We start from the raw sequence: 16,862 nt of genomic DNA, 5'->3' as shown, positions 1-16,862 counted from the left end.
TCTCTCTCTCTTCCTCCCTCCCTCCCTCCCTCTCTCTCTTAGAGATTAATAGAAATATCTCAGACATGAGCTTATTGATAAGAACTAGGAACTAATTCCAGCGAATTAAATGCATGAAATATTACCTGTATCTTTATTCTTAAAATTATACCAAATATATTTTAGAGCATGTTTGAACATCTTCATAATTAGATTTACAAAATTAACACTATTATGTGATACAATTTGATTTATTTTTGAAGAAAAATAGTATTTTGATTCAATATATTCTGATTACAGTTTTCCTTCCCCATCTCCTCCCTACTTCCCCTCACACCCAAATTCACACTTTTTTCGCTTATTAGAAAACAAACAGGTATCTGAAGCATAATAATAAAATAAAAATAAACTTGAATGGAACAAAATAAACAAAAAATAAAAGGAAAAGAGGTTTTTTTTTTTAAGAAAAAAAGCATAATAAATACACATAGATGCAGACACACATACACACACACAGAAATCCCATAAAAGAAAAGAAAGTGTCCTGATAAAATGCTGGGTGGTAAAGAACCTCCAAAGACAAGATGCCATTGAGTTACTGTTGTGTTGGCTGTCTACTGCTGGGCACAGGGTCTGTCCTTAAGAGTGGTTTGTATCCCCAGTGAGATTCCACTAAAAAAAAAAAATAAAACAAAACCACTGATTTTTCCTTTGCGGGTAAATCATTAAATCTTCTGGGTTAGGAATGGGGAGTTTCCTCTACTGCCACTCTCAGAGCTAGGACACCATCTGTCTTTCCAGGCTCTGTGCAGGCTGCTATAGTTTCTTTGAGTCATGTGTGCTTTGGTCATACTGTGTTTAGAAGACCTTACTTCTTTGGTGGTCTCCATCTCCTCTGCTCTTAGAGTCTTTCTGCCCCTAAGTAGAGAGGTTTGTGGAGATATCAAATTTAAGACTGAGTATTCCAAGATTTCCTTGCACCTTGTCAGGCTGTGGACCTCTGTGTTTGTTCCCATCTACTGCAGGAGGATTGTCTGATAATGAGTGAACAGGACAGTGATCCATGAATATAGCAGATCTCTGATACCTCTTGAGTGGCCAAGAACCAGAGATAAGATATGCCAGGACCTAGGAGAAAAAGAAATACTACTGTTCTGCTTAGAACAGAGCAATAAAATGACTCCTAATGACACTCTGCTTTATGGTGTGATTTATAATCACATACTTTTATCAGGAAGTTGATTCAGCTTCATACGATCAAACTGGAGTGGAGAATAAAATATTACTTAAAGACTAGAAAGATGGGCATAGGGAAAGTATTCCTTTCATTGAGATTTTCTCTGAGGAACCGGGTTGTGAAATAGAAAGAGGATTAAGTTAAGGTAAATCTTGGAAACTAAGGGGATATGACCAAATCTATACTAAAGCATTATATAGTTTTCAACAGAGAAAATAAAGGGAAAGTGGCAAGCTCACGGTACCAAGCTACTTACAGTAAGGGTAGGACTGTAAGAAAAATACTCTTGCTCAAAATGTGTGCCAATAATGAATAGATTAGACCTCTAATCTATTTAGTTAAACCAAATGAGTATGTGCCTTTTTATAAGGGACTGTTATAAAGTTAAAGTCGGTTTGAAAACTAGCTAGTTTCAACAGAGCATGATAGGACCTTGGAAATCTCCTGTAAGTCTACTGTAAAGGCCCAGATTTTGTGGCTATCATGCTTGATGTGATATGATTGTATCCCTTTATGAGATTGATCATATGGATGGAAGGGAAGGTGGCTGACATATTGAGGGCAATTGAATCAAAATAGACAGGTTATGGTTAAAAGTAAGATGGGCATATACACCATAGAATTTCAAAAGAGAAAGAAAAGAAGTTAGGTTGAAAATTACTGCATACATTCTAATTTTTTTAATAATAATAAAAACTTGGAGTCAGATATCTATCAGAGGGTGAACGCTGAAGGATCAGACAGGCAGAGTGGTCTATCACTAGAGTTCTTACCTCTACCCATGCTCAGACCAAAGAGGAAATCCTGTTCTCAGACTGCTGCCTCGGAATTCATCCTCAGACTGTCTGTAATAAACTCCTATCTCCTCCTGCATTATATTCTTCACTCTTTCCACCCATATCTCTTTCTGTCTCCACTTACTTAGTGTTGGGATTAAAAGCATGTGACTCACAAATACTGGGATTAAAGGTGAGAGCCACCACCACTTTGCTCTGCTTCTATTTTAGACTAGATCAATTTGTGTAGCCGAGGGTAGCCTTGAACTAACACAGAGATCCATTTGCCTCTGTCTCCCAAGTGCTGGAATTAAAAGTTTGTGCCAACACGGCCTGGCCTCTATGACTAACTAGTGTGGCTAGCTCTGTACTCTGATTGTTGGACAAACTTTGTTAGATCACAAACAAAATTTCACCACAGTAAATATCTCATAAAATTACTTTCTTAATAAGCGTGGTTTCAAATATATGGCGGGAGAGATATCATCTTAGTCACTGTTCTATTGCTGTGAGGAAACATCATGCTGAAGGCATCTTTTTAAAAGAAATCTTTTAACTGGGCCTTGCTTACAGTTTCATAATATCTATTATATATTATAGTAGGGAGTATGGTGGCACACAGGCAATAACCATGGTGCTCGAGAAGAAGTTAGGAGCTACATTCTAATCCACGGGGGTGGGGGGGGAGCTGTCATGAGCTCTTGAAACCTCAAAGCCCACCCCTTGTGGAACACTTCCTCCAACAAGACCACACCTCCTAATCCTTCTAATCCCACCAAAGAGTTCCACTCCCTGATGATGAAGCATTCAAATATATAAGCCTATGTGGGTCATTTTTTTTCAAACTACTACAGATGTACAAGCATAGTTTATAATTTTCTTTTCCATAACAAACAAATTATGTTGGGTACTTATTTAGAAGATAATTTATCAGTAGGGCCAATGAGATGGATCTCAGAGTACAGGTGCTTGCTATCCAACCTCACAACAGAGTTCAATCTTTAGCGTTTACACAGTGGAAGGAGACAACTGCCTCCTGAAACTTGTCTTCTCTGATCTGCATGCCCTACAACATGAATACACTGCAAACCTATGCACATACACAAGCACACGCATTCCACACACATATACATATGTGCATGGATCAAAGAGTAGACTCAACATGAACCAGAAGAGGTTCAACCTAGTGTAGTATAAACTGTCTATTCATTAAAATATCCAGTTTCAGCTTTTGTACTGAAAGTACTATTTTCATTTTTTAATCTTGTTAAAAATAATTCTGTTTTTAGAGGGGCTGGAAATATAGAAAGCTGTTGTTAATGGGGATCTAATACTGGCAGGATACACAGTTCTTTCCCCCAAACACATTATTTGAAATTGATTTTTGATACAAGCTAAAATTTACTTCATAATCTATCAACCAGTGTGGTTTGAATGAAAATGGCTCCCATGGGGCATGGCACTATTAGGAGTTACGGCTTTGTTGAAGTTTGTATGACCTTGATAGAGTAAGTGTGTCACTGTGGAGGCAGATTTTCAGGCCTCATAAAAGCTCAAGCCATGCCCAGTGTCACAGTTTTCTTCCTATTGTCTGAGGATCAGGATATAGAACTCTCAACTCCTTTTCCAGCAAGATGTCTGCCTATATGCCACTGGCCTGATAATGAACTAAACCTCTGAACTATAAGCTAGCCCCAATTATATGTTCTTTAAAAGAATTGCAGCAGTCATGGTGTCTCTTCACAGCAATAGAAACCATAAGACAGAACTTGTACCAGGGATTCAAGTATTACTGTGATAGGCCTGACCATGCTTTTTGTTTGGAGGAATTTAGAATCTAGATGTTTGGACTAGGAAAGCGGTGGAATGCTCTCAGTACTGTCTATTGGGCCATCCTAGTAGCAGCCTGGAAGACAGTGATGCTGAGTGTGATCTGATAAACTGTGGGGGCCGAAATCAAGATTTCTGGTGCCGACATGGCCAACTAAATCCATGTAAAACCTGAGAGGGCTTGAAAAGGAATTCTAGACAAAAAAAGTACAGAGTTTAACACAGTTTTTTGCCGTTTGCTGGCGGTGCGTTGCAGCTTCTTTAAGATAGGTTCTCCTGACTCAACAACAGCACCAGAAAAAAAGCTGTGCCATTTTGAAATGCAGGCTTTCTGGGACGTGCCGCCAGCGTGACCTCTGGCTCTTTCAGAAGACCAAGTATTTGAATGGGGTTTGTGAGCAGAGTGTTGTGGCTTGCTTGATGGCAACTTGGACCAGCTGTGTGCCTGGAAGTTGAGCAGTGTGCATGGTGGCACTCAGAAGTAGCAAGTGGCTCTGCCATACTGAACTGTGAGAAACAAGCCAGAATATCATATATATCATAATAGTGGTGGAGTTTAAGTTTTAGACTGGGTGGGCAACCCGAAAGTACCAATATAAACCCTAATAATGGTGCAACTTAAGTTTTAAAAACGCTTACCATTATAAAATTGCTCCTTGACAGTAAATAATTACAGATATGCAATTAAGACAAATCCAGATGAGTCATAGTGTTGGATAAATATACATAGCCTTGGGAGAGAGAAGAAAAAGATTATAAAGAGTCAGAAAATAAAGTTAATGCTTTAAAAAGGGTAGAGTCTTTTAAGAGACAGAGTATAGATAGTCATAGATTTAAAAAGTAAAGAAAAATAACCCACATGAAAATGGAAAATTTACAGATAGTCTGGATAATATATATTAATGTATTATATCTGAATTTTTTGATTGTAAAGGAGCTAAGTACAGAGAGACATTTCATAGTAAGGACTGCTAAGTTAAACCAACATAAAGGTTTCTTGATTCCAAAATTTGAGTGTAAGGATATGTTGCTTTGGAAAGAGCTTCTTCTTTTGTTTTCACAGATAATGAGAACCTGTGAATTGCTTCTAGACCAATATGGTTTTATGGAACAAGACCCCTTGAAAGCTTGTTGTAAACACCCCTACAAAGAAAGTTCTTCACCCATTAAACAGCAGGAAAAAATGTGGAGAAAAACTATGCCCATATTGCCAAATATTGTTTGTAAATATTTATTTACATTTAAAGGGGGATATGCTATAGAGATTTGTATTTGTATGAACCTTGGTTTATTGATACAAATTTAAGGTCAATTTTGTTATATGTATATTATTTCTGATCTTGATTAAGGTCCTGTGTTTGTGTACCTCATTTAAAAATGTAATGTATAATTTAGAAATATAGGTTAATAGATACTCATCTATAATAGTAAAGCTTGTAGTCATGTTAGTTAGATTTTCTAGATGCATAGAGATATATTTCATTTAGATAGGTATTCAAATCACTCAGAGACCTTCAGAATATGGCATTTAAAATGTTTAAGAACTTAAAACTTTTCATAACAGTAAGACACATCTGCTTCTGGCAGCATAAGCTATTTCAAGAGGAAGATGGGCATCAAAGAATCTCCTTATAGAGTTCGCTAGACATTTTGCCAAAAAAAAAAAAAATGCTCTTGCCTGGACTGCTTAACTGGACATGCAGCACCCGCAGAAAAAAATGACTGCTGAACTTGCCTAAAGGTGAGATGGACCTTCGGGGTTCCGGCTTCATAAAAGACTCTACTAGACATTCCGCAGAATACAAAAGAAAGTGACTGGCAAACTGCCAATATGGACAGAACTGTCTTTAAAATTTTCTGCTTCATAGAAATGTCTGCTGGATACTATGGGCCTATAGGCTGAAGATGGATGCCCCAACAGTACAAAAAAATCTTTGGGTAACTATCCAGGCAGCAAAATGTCTGTCAATTCTAGAGGTTTAGAAGTTGCTTACAATGCACTTCCTGTTTACTTACATAATATTATATCCTTCTGGAGTCATTGATGGAGTTGAAGAACAGATAGTTACTATTATAGTTTTCCTCAGTTATGATAAAGCAGATATAAATATTGTAATTGTAATTGTTGCTTGATAACTGGTTTTTGTTTTTGTTTTGTTTTTTTTTGAATTTTCGAGACAGGGTTTCTCTGTAGCTTTTGGTTCCTGTCCTGGAACTAGCTCTTGTAGACCAGGCTGACCTCGAACTCACAGAGATCTGTCTGCCTCTGCCTCCCGAGTGCTGGGATTAAAGGCGTGCGCCACTACCGCCCAGCAATAACTGTTTTGTCATATATAATTTTACTGTGTTAAAACCTTCCTTTCTGTTTAAACAGAAAAAGGGAAATGCTATGGGAGGTTTTTCTGCCTATGTGTTGGTTTTATTGGTTAATGAATAAAGACACCACCTTGGCCTGTTGATAGGGCAGAATTTAGGTAGGCTGGAAAAATTGGACTGAATGCTGGGAGAAGGAAGGCAGAGTGAGGGGATGCCATGGATCTGACGCTGGAGATAGATGTGCTGAAACTTTGCTCATAGGCCACGACCTCGTGTTGATACACAGATTAATGACATGGGTTAAATTAAGATGTAAGTGTTGGCCAATAAGAAGCTAGAGCTAATGGGCCAAGCAGTGTTTTATTTAATATACTTTCTGTGTGATTATTTTGGTTCTGGGAGGCCAGGAACAAACTAGTGACCCTTCCCCAAACAGATTTCACAAAGAAGAATTTTAGTATGATGCCTAAAGATCATTCTTGTGATATTTTGGTAACAAATGTGGCTGCTTTTTACCTTTATTCAAAAGGTCTGCCTGAAGCTAAAGTGGAGGGATTTAGATTAATCCTGTAGTCAGAGGAAATTTCGAAACACACCGGTTTAGATTCTGTTTTGTGGCTATTAGTGGTAACTTTAGTGAAGATTTATAGTGAAAAGGAGCAAGCTGAATAAGGAAAAAAATATACAAAATGTACAATTTGGTGAGAACAGGAGCCCCTGAAAGGAGAATGGAGCTAAGTTCTATTTTTCAAGGAAATAAACAGAATAAGAATTGGAATAAAGGGAGTGGTGACCTCAAGGCTAGATACCACTAAGCCATGATTCCGACTTTTGAAAAGGAATTATAGAAAAGTTTAGTACCAGGTGTGGTGGTAGACACCTTTAATCCTAGTACTCCAGAGGCAGAGGCAAGAAGATCTCTAAGTATGAGGCCAGCCCACTCTATAGATCCAGTTTCAGGACATACAAGCTTAGTCAGTGAAGAAAATTATTGAAAATAGAAAACTGGTGAAATTTTAGTTGGGTGAACATTTAGCTGATATTCCAGCCCCCCAAAACAGTAAGATTTGGCAGCTTTGGTCAAATGGTTCTGGCTTTAGAATCAAGGATAGAAGAAAAGGGTTATAGAATCTTCCTTTGTGACGAAGGTAAGCTGCTGAGATCAGGCCTGTATTAGAAGTGTCCCTAAATGGAGGCCTAGTGAGGCCATTTTGAAGCTGTGAAGTTGAAGCCTGGATTGCCTTGGAGACCCCAAGATGATGGAGATGCCAAAGTGGTGGGACACCTCTCAAGGAAAACTGGATCAAGGTGCGGGACCAGCCCAAGAAAGAGAAGCATGTTGCAGTCAAAAAAGATGAATTAAGTTTGAGATTGCAAGAGTATTTTGACATCAGATATGGTGAAGCAGAGTTTGAAGTTTGTCCAGGTCATTTTTCTATCTTTCTTTGGTCCAGTATTTCCTTAATATCCTCCTTTTCCTCCCTTTTGGAATGGTAATGTATATCCTGTGCCATTATATGTCAGAAGTTTATGATCTTCTTTTTCATTTTGATTTTACAGCAAATTACAGTTAAGAGATTGCATGAATCTTAGAAAAGACTTTGAAATTTAGACTTTCCAATAAGTTTAAGACTGTTATAGACTATGGTGACTTTTGAAATTGGACTGAATTTATTTTTGCATTGGAATATGTCCACAAGCCTTTGGCAGCCAAGGAGTGGAATGTTGTTTGAAAGAAAATGGCTCCCAAAAGGAGTGGCACTATTAAAAGGTGTGGTTTTGTTGGAGTAGGTGTGGCCTTGTTGCAGGAAGTGTGTGAAGTGAGGAATTAAATTTTAAAATTTCCGCACAAGCTAGCTTGGGCGCAATTAAACAAAACAATTAAACAGCAAAAGAAAACCCAATATTTAATAATAGCTGGGTTAGCATTTACAGAGCCCCATCTTAATCCTCAGCAGTGGATAAGAAATAAAATATCATTAAATTTTAATATATGGAAGAAACACAAAGCAATAACCATCATCTCATTAAAATGACAAACATTCAGGTTTGTTTCCTAGCATAGACACCCCTGTGTGGTCAATACCAGGAAAATGAACACCAAACAGCTAACAAAATGTCCCAATAAAGCAAAAGACATAGAGTGAAAGACTTTTACCCAGCATTCATAGGAACTAGTCATATAAAGTTGCCTTATGACCATATTGAAGCCATTTTAAAGTATTTCCTCATAATTTTATGAATTAACGTAGCAAATAGTAAGGGTCATTCTAATTTGCACAGAAGGGAATATATTATAAACTTGAGCTAAACTTTGACTCGCTTTCCTGATTCTGTCTACATCAATTCATGATTTGCTTTGCACGCTAGGGAAGTGTAAGTTAAGGTTCATAATCATGCAGGATTATAGTGAAGACTCCAAGGCTGTTAACCTGCTAGCAACGGATGGCTCTGAGTTCTGCATTTTATTATTTAGAAAGGACAGTAGCAATGACTTGCAGTTGTGATCTTTTATTTTTATAGCACATTTCTCTATCTTATGGCCCCATAGATAACAAGCCTATAAAGCAATGTGTAATATATAAAAAATTGAATATGTACTGTTCACACATTACTGTTGTGTATTCTTTTAGCTGTCTGTCACCCTCCCTGTAAGAATGGTGGCCACTGTGTGAGAAATAATGTGTGCACCTGTCGTGGTGGGTACACCGGAAAAAGATGCCAAAAAAGTAAGATACCAGTAAAATTTTTGCATCCTACAGGTAAAACTGAATCTTTGCTTTGTAACGCATCGATTTTTTTTCTTTTATTTTAACCTGAAGGCATCTGTGAACCTATGTGCATGAATGGAGGAAAATGTGTGGGACCAAATATTTGCTCCTGTGCTTCTGGTTGGAGTGGGAAACAGTGTAACACACGTAAGTAAAGCAAAGACTATGACTCCCAGAGTGTGAAGTTCTGCCTTCCTGAAGGTATACAGCAAAATTTAAGACAAAGAGAGTCTCTTTGTTTTCATTCTTTCTATTTCACTTCTGCTGATTCATTCCTGCTTTAGGAGGTACTGTTTTGAAATAGTGAAAGACAGTCATCTTAAGAGAGTGTGCAGTGTTTTTCCGTTTGGCAACCACATATGCTAGCACAAATTCCAAATCTGGATTTGTAATCTGAAGTTAGGTTCAAAGGAAGGTAGGAAAAGAAGCACTGATTTCTTATCTCCTTTTGAGTTCAGCAGTTCAGACCTTTCCAGGGTGGGATACTCCATTCCAACAGATTAACTGCAGAGATGGTGGTGACTCCCTTCACTCAAATGTTTTCTTTATTCTTTGTATAAAACTGTTATTTAACCTGGGTATGATACATGCCTTTAATCTCAGCACAGAAACAGAGGCAGGCAGATATCTGTGAATCCAAGGTGGTCTACATAGTGAGTTTCAGGCTAGGCAGGGCTACATAATGAGACTCTATCCCTAAACAAACTAAAATATTTTTTTTGTATTAACAGCTATTATAGTATATTGCTTAACATGAAAATAATTGTAGAACCTCAACAGTTGGGTAAGAAGTTTGGATGACCCATGATGCTCTAAAAATCATTAAAATCATGATTTTTCTTTTTCTTCCCCGTTTTTGAGAATATAATTGTATCGTCTCTCTCCTCTCTTTCCTCCCTGCGAACTCTCCCATATGTCTGCTCCTTGCTTTCTTTCAAATTCATGACGTTTTTCATTGATTATCTCCCCCCTCGTGTGTGTATGTATGTGTGTGTAGATAGACAGATAGACACAGACAGACAGACAGACAGATGATAGATAGATAGATAGATAGATAGATAGATAGATAGATAGATAGATAGATAGATTTCTAAATACAACCTGTTCGGTCTATATAATGTTTCTTTTATGTATGTTTTCAATGAATGACCATTTACTATTGATAACAAATTGGTGTGCTCTTCTCTGGGGAAGACAATTTCTCCCAGAGAAATTCTACATTCCTTATTTGACTATAGCTTTTTATGTACAGTTCAGGCCCCAGGTCTTTCTCCCATCTAGTTTGGCATGTCAGTTATTTCCTTGTTCAGTTTTTGTTTAGCCAGACACATTGGTGACACTTTTTTCAAGAATATGATTAAGTGATAAAATGTTTTCTTTTCCTTCTAATTTTATTTTCTTTTACTTGAGTCAGGGTCTCATATCACCCAGGTTGTCTTTGAACTTGCTGTGTGGCTGAGGATGGATTTGAACTTCTGATCCCACTGCCTTAGACTCCAAAATGGTGGGATTACAGATGTGTTTCCTTTTTCCCAGCTGAGGAAAGATCTTTGAATTCTTGATTGACCGATTTTCCTTTTTGAAGATTGCTTTGTGTGGTGTATGTTAAACTTTGACTAGCAGTTTAAAATGTTAATTTGTTCATCCTTGTGCTTGCAGCGATCTGCCTTCAGAAATGTATGCATGGCGGTGAATGCGTAGCTCCCAGCATGTGCCATTGCCCTTCCTCCTGGGAAGGGGTACAGTGCGAAAAACGTAAGGAGCCTTTCTCTACTTGATGGCCTGAGTAGGAACCTGTGGACGTCATTGACCTGTAGCTCATTGAGAAATCCACAGTAAAATAGAAATATAGATTACTGATCCCTTTGTAAATGAAAAGATGGATCCACAAGACGGCTCAGGGGGTCAAGATGCTTCTCCCCAAGACTGAAGAGAACACTGGAAGACTTCCACACATGTGCCATGGCATGGGTGTGTCCTGCCCCTCCCCATATACTCTCCTCATCTTATTCTATCACTCTAAAGAATATCCTGATAAAAAGCTACTTAAGCAGGGAATAATTTGTCTTAATTTGCAATTACAAGCCATATTTTATTGTTATCTGGTACTCACAATGACAGGCGCTTTAACTTTGTATCCATCCACAGTAAATAAAAGAGAGAAATCAATACCCCAGTACGTGGATAACTTTCTTCACTCTTCTACGTTCTAGGGCCCTAAATCTGGGAACGGTGCCATCTGCTTTCAGTCAGGCTGATTGTTCTCACATCATAGAGATGTCATCAGGACAACCCCCTCCCCCCATAGAAATGTACAAAAGACAACCTGATCTAAGCAAAACTTCATTATAGCTTCCTTCCAAAGCGGTCCTAGGCTGTGTCAGAGTGACATTAAAAACGTTCCCACATAATAAATAAATAAATAAATATAGTTAAATACAATAAATATAAATAAATATACTTACGAATTTACAAGTAAAAATAAATGTTAGCCAATTTTTTGCACCTTTCAAAAAAGTGAGAAGTTCATTTGATGGTTTATTTCCCTTAATTTCTTTTAAAGTTTTAAAATAGTATAATTATTTTACAAATAGTGGTTTCATTACGGGATTTTCACACATGTGTAATATCTTCTGGTCATATTCACCTCCATTCGTCCCCTCTGTGCCTCATGATCTGCCCTGAACTTGGAAGTTTCTCCCATAGCTGTAGACTGATGTTCTCTAAATATAGCCTGAAGCTGGAAATACGGTTTCTGCACCCTGAACGACCTTTATGTGAATCAAAAAGCAAACCTTCTTCCTCAAAGTGCTTTCTTTCCTATTGTCCAGAAACTATCTAATGTACTGACAATGCCAACTGAATATAAATGTTACTGCTATCTAAAGGGAAATGCTGATAATGCTCAATCAATTTTATTATATCTAGATAATAGAATTTTCTTAGTCTAGAAGCTGTGAGTGTTATATTCCCAGCCAACCACATATAGCAGATCTGATAAAAAAAAAAACATAGCTTGTCAATTCTTGAATTATATGAACTTTCAAAATTATATGCTACAACAATGTGACTACTGTGAAAAAGAACTACATATATAAAATTTTATGGTATGCTTATTTTCACTCGGTATTACTTAATAACATATTACCTGCCCTTAAAACATTATTTTAAGTATTACATTAAATTTTGTAATGCCACTGCACGATATTTATATTTAATGCAATGGCCTTTCCCCTGTGGTGGCCATTTTATGTAGTAACAAATAATTATTTTATTACAAGCACTTTTTACAGATGATGATGCACAAATAGTTACTGAGATACATATAGAATATTTTAGATTACCTTGAGATGTATTTCCATGAAAATCTTTCTGATATGGACAGAGAAAATATGTTTAGGAAGTTCCTGAATGAGCTGGGCATGGCGGTGCACACCCGTAATCTAAGTACTTAAAAGACTGGCCTGGGAGGACAGCAAAGAGTTGAAGCAATGCAAGCTACAAAGGGAACACAATGCTACTGAGGGCTCTTGGCAAGTTCCTGTCTCCATAAAGAACAGAAATGGAAGAGAAGGAGTCAGTGGGTTTCCAATTAGAGACTGTCCAAAATAGGATATAAAATGCTTCACAAAGATGCCACAACCAGTGGTCTCTTTGGAATCCTTTAAAAAATATGTACTTTGAATAGCTTAAAACATAACAAATACAATTTTAGTTTAATTTAATAAATTATCCATTGAGTTGGGTGTGTGGATTCTAAAGTACGAGAGCACATAGATGAGATATGGAATTTTTTTAAAAATATGTACATCGAATAGCTGAAAACATAATGAATACAATTTTAGTTCAATAAATTATCCATTGAGTTGGGTGTGTGGGTTCTAAAGTACGAGAGCACATAGATGCGCTCTGCCCATAGGCGGATCACTGGCAGATTCTTTATATTACCTGCTTCTTTTCTACTCTAATGCAACTACCAGGAAATTTAAGTTTTACATTTGTTTCCATTGCACTTCTTTCCTATGGTCAATTGTAATTTATTTTCATATGTCACAGATACTGTACATACCTTTGTGTGGTATTTCAGTTCATGTGTGTGTGATAGGAGGTAATGGCTTCGAGAATCACAGTAAAGGCTCCAGTCAAAAAATAGCTCCAGGCCAATGGAATACTGTCCATGGCAGGATTCTATTCCAAGCCGCAGCAAATGAAATCATTTGCGTTTTGCAGCCGTCTGCGCCCAGAAGTGTCTTCATGGAGGGAGATGTGCATTTCCCGGTGTATGCTCTTGCCGCCCTGGATACTCTGGAGTAAAATGTGAAAAGAAGATACAGGTACCCGATGGTACAAATAATAGATACAGGCTTCTCCTACAGCTATAAATCATTTTACACTTACACAAATGCCTTATGTGCACCTAATTGAATGCAATGTTTATGTCCCATTGTACAATGGGATGCTGGGTTCCAAGACACCAGAGTGCAGCTACTCCACAGTGTAGGGCATAGGACACAACTAACTATGCTCTGGTCAAATGCAGTCGAAAAGCCAGCCTCACCTCTCTCAACATAACCATCACTTTAAATTAAGTTGTCATTACCTCACTGATTAAAGTACAGCCCTATACATTTCTCATGGCCGCGTACCACAAAAAATATGTTCTCATAATTTTCCCTGACCAAAATTCTTTCTCTTTTTTGTTTTCTATTAAAATCCATTTCTAGGAAAAGAAATGTGCCTAACCCTAAAATTAGACGTTCCTGAATCACTGAAATTTGTATTTTGAAAGCCAAAGAACCAAGGCATGGACAGGGTTCCTTGCAATATGAAGGCTGACCTCACACTGACTTGTAAGGCAGCTTCTGTAACACATTTGTTCCAAAGCTTCTCTGTGAAAGTTTGCATTATTCCTCTTCAGTCACCTGTCAAATTCCAGATTATCAAGATGTTGTTTGGATCTGATTTATATACATATTAGAGATGTACAGTGACACAACACGGATATACACATATGTGTATGCCCCCCAAATACCTTACAGTATGATTTTTAATATAAAGCTATCATATGCTACTTAGCACTTCAAAAGGTTGGAAGGAAAAAACACTTGAGATGTGCAGGTGTGAGGATCAGAGATTCAAGTTCATCTTTAGCTTCGTAGTGAACTGAGAAACTATATCAAAACAAAACGGGCTAGAGGTCATGAAGATCTAAATATGCTGAAATATTATAATGCTTTACATGATAAGAAGTTTTCTTCTTGAAGTTTGAAATTGAATCAGTCTGTGTGGGGTGAAAAATCAATTTCTGTATGCTTTTCTCCTGGCACCAGGATATGGTCCCATCTTGAAAAGAGCAGGAACAAATTAGAGCCATGGTGCGAAATTCAGAAAGCGAAGTTGTTCAATGCTGAGCTGGTAGATATGAGTAAGGCCTATATGAGTCCGCTGTTGTATATTACCTTGAATAGAGGCGGGAAGAGTGGTGGGGAAAGAAAAGGATGTGGAATGAGGCTTGAGAGAAACGTGTAAAATATTGTGAATATGTATAAAAGTCATCTTTACTGGACATTGAGTGTTTTAATAGTATACTGTTTTAGAACTGGTGACATTATATATGTCAGCTTGGCTTTACATCTGATCATGTTTACATCTATTTTATGAACGCAGTGTTGAATATAGCAGCTAACAGAACTGAAAGGGCGTTTTGTGTCAGGTCAGAGGAAAAAAAAAATAAAAAGCTAATAAAGGTCAAACTGTTTACAGGAACTTGACTTTCTTTTTCTATTCCAGATGAAACATCCCTGAGGTACAAGCGCTACTTACAAGCCTCTGTCATTGGAGATGAAACTTGATTCAGAAAATGGTGAAGTTTAAATGAAGTTTATTTGAACATTGCTTAAAAATATTATCAAAACTGAAATAACTAATAAAATATGGAATGATCTAAGTTGTCAGTATTAGAGAAAAGCAAAATAAGAACTTTCAGTAATTGAATCTGGCTTTGGAGTGTGGTTTGACCTTTCCACATTAAGTTGGTATTTCTGATACTATGCCATATTTGCAAGTTTGTGTTTTTCTCAGTTCCAACTGTGACTATGTCTGCATCAGAGGCCAGTCAGAATGGCATGCCATTTGATGTCTCCCAGATATTTAATACACAATTGACAAGGCTTTTTATAAGAACTGCACATGAAGACAGGGAGTGAGAGTTTGGAAAAGCAGCTACCGATGGTCTGAGAGGTTGATCCAGAAGATTTCAGCATAAAGCACCAACCCAGTGATTTCTAGAAGTGTTGCTGTTGCAGTCTTAAATACTCCTCAAACTCTAACAACAATTCTCAGATACAGTTGGTTATTCTCAAACATATACTATAATGCTGCCACAAGGCTTCCAATGATCCATCACTTAGGTATAGATATCAGCGGAAAAAATAGTAGCTTGGATCATGGAATACCAGGGAAGGGATGGTGGAAAGAACACAGAAGCTGTAGCCCGAGGAAGATGTCCAATGCTGCCTTCTGGACACGACGTTGGTATCACATCTGTGAACTCAGAGCAACTGCAGTCACTGCACACAAGATACATAAGAACAAGACAGCCAAAATTCCAGCATGAATGGACTGGGCGGTTTCTGGACCCCACCTCTGTTTAGCTATTGGCAGTAGATAGTTGCTGGGGAATCATTTTTTCCATGGATATCATCACTGGTCTCCTGCTGAATGGTTCCAGACCCGAGAACACACCAGTAGTGCTAAGTAGATTGGGCTATCCAAAACAAACAAAAAGATGGAAAGTTGTTGGGGGAGCTTTTTTGGAAGAATGTTGGGAGTTGGAAAGTCTAAGTGGGGGTGGATGCAGAATACCTTTGCATACTTGGAGAGGTATTAATAAGAGCACAGTGTAGGCACAGGGCTGAGACAAGAGAGCCGTGAAAGACACACACCCAGCTGAAGCCTGAGACAGGCAAACCACAGTTGCAACTCAGCTCCAAATCCTGGTTCTATGTCATTCCATGCATGTAGACTTATGCAGAAAATGTTACCTCCTTATGTTCTTGAATCCCTTGATTTATAGCATAATTTTGAGCATACTTATTTTCTAGGACTGCTGGGTAATTTTAAAATTAAATTGTGGTAATTGTAAATTTTTAAAGGGACTAACATTCTTTAACTGAACAAAGACCGAGCATTGTGCTAGAGTATAGCTCAGGAGAGAACTCTGGTCTATCATTCATGAACCTCTTGGTTCAATCCTCAGCACTAAAAAGGAAAAACAAAGCCTAGAGTATGAATCTTAGTCTGCTATTGATACTATTACTACTGGAAGGTATCAGTTAAACAAGCTGGGGCATCAGTAGATGCCATATCTGGTTTCATATTTTCCAGTGATTACTACATTTGGTAGATGTGGTTTGTTGCCATGTTTAAGTATTTACTCATTAAAAGCACCAAGTCAGCAATGTGTGAGCTAAGCAAGTAAAACCAGATAACATAAACTTTAAGTCAACTCAAACATACAATTCTTTGTAGCTAGTCTTTCTTGTTAGTCAGTTTCCAGGTCCCAAACAGTGACACAGAGACTTATTATTAATTATGAAATATTGGCCTTTGGCTTAGGCCTGTTACCAACTAGCTCTTCTAACTTAAATTGCCCTGTTTCTATTAATCTATATTTGGCCATGTGGCTTTTACCTGTCTCCCATTCTGTACATCCTACTTGTTCTGCATCTTGCTGGTGTCTTGCCTCTGGTTATCTTCCCAGAGTTCCTCTCTCTCTGCCTGGAAATCCTGCTTAAACCAATCAGAAGGTGCCTTCGGCAGAGACACATCTTTAAAGTGTACAGAAGGATTTCCCCACAATAGTTCTTAGGAACTACATGGCAAAAGAGGCTAACAAGGGCTGGCAAATAAGGAGGTAAACTGTAGAACTGAATGTGTACTGAGCTGTTCTGT

General features: G+C 37.8%; 1 protein-coding gene across 1 annotated transcript in view; it reads left to right on the top strand.

The window, feature by feature from the left end:
* Nucleotides 1-14,750, top strand: part of Vwde (von Willebrand factor D and EGF domains) — a 68,196-nt gene extending 53,446 nt beyond the window's left edge. The window contains exons 26-30 of the mRNA XM_026787515.1: nucleotides 8,772-8,867; nucleotides 8,961-9,056; nucleotides 10,569-10,664; nucleotides 13,140-13,243; nucleotides 14,700-14,750. Coding sequence (XP_026643316.1) covers nucleotides 8,772-8,867; nucleotides 8,961-9,056; nucleotides 10,569-10,664; nucleotides 13,140-13,243; nucleotides 14,700-14,714 — 407 coding nt within the window. The 3' untranslated portion in view covers nucleotides 14,715-14,750. The remainder of the gene's footprint in view (nucleotides 1-8,771; nucleotides 8,868-8,960; nucleotides 9,057-10,568; nucleotides 10,665-13,139; nucleotides 13,244-14,699) is intronic.
* The last annotated feature ends 2,112 nt before the right edge of the window (nucleotides 14,751-16,862 follow it).

The sequence above is a fragment of the Microtus ochrogaster genome, linkage group LG10 (assembly GCF_000317375.1).
Source record: "Microtus ochrogaster isolate Prairie Vole_2 linkage group LG10, MicOch1.0, whole genome shotgun sequence".
Taxonomy (NCBI): domain Eukaryota; kingdom Metazoa; phylum Chordata; class Mammalia; order Rodentia; family Cricetidae; genus Microtus; species Microtus ochrogaster.
Note: the sequence above shows the minus strand (reverse complement) of the source record. Positions and strands in the feature narration are given on the sequence as shown.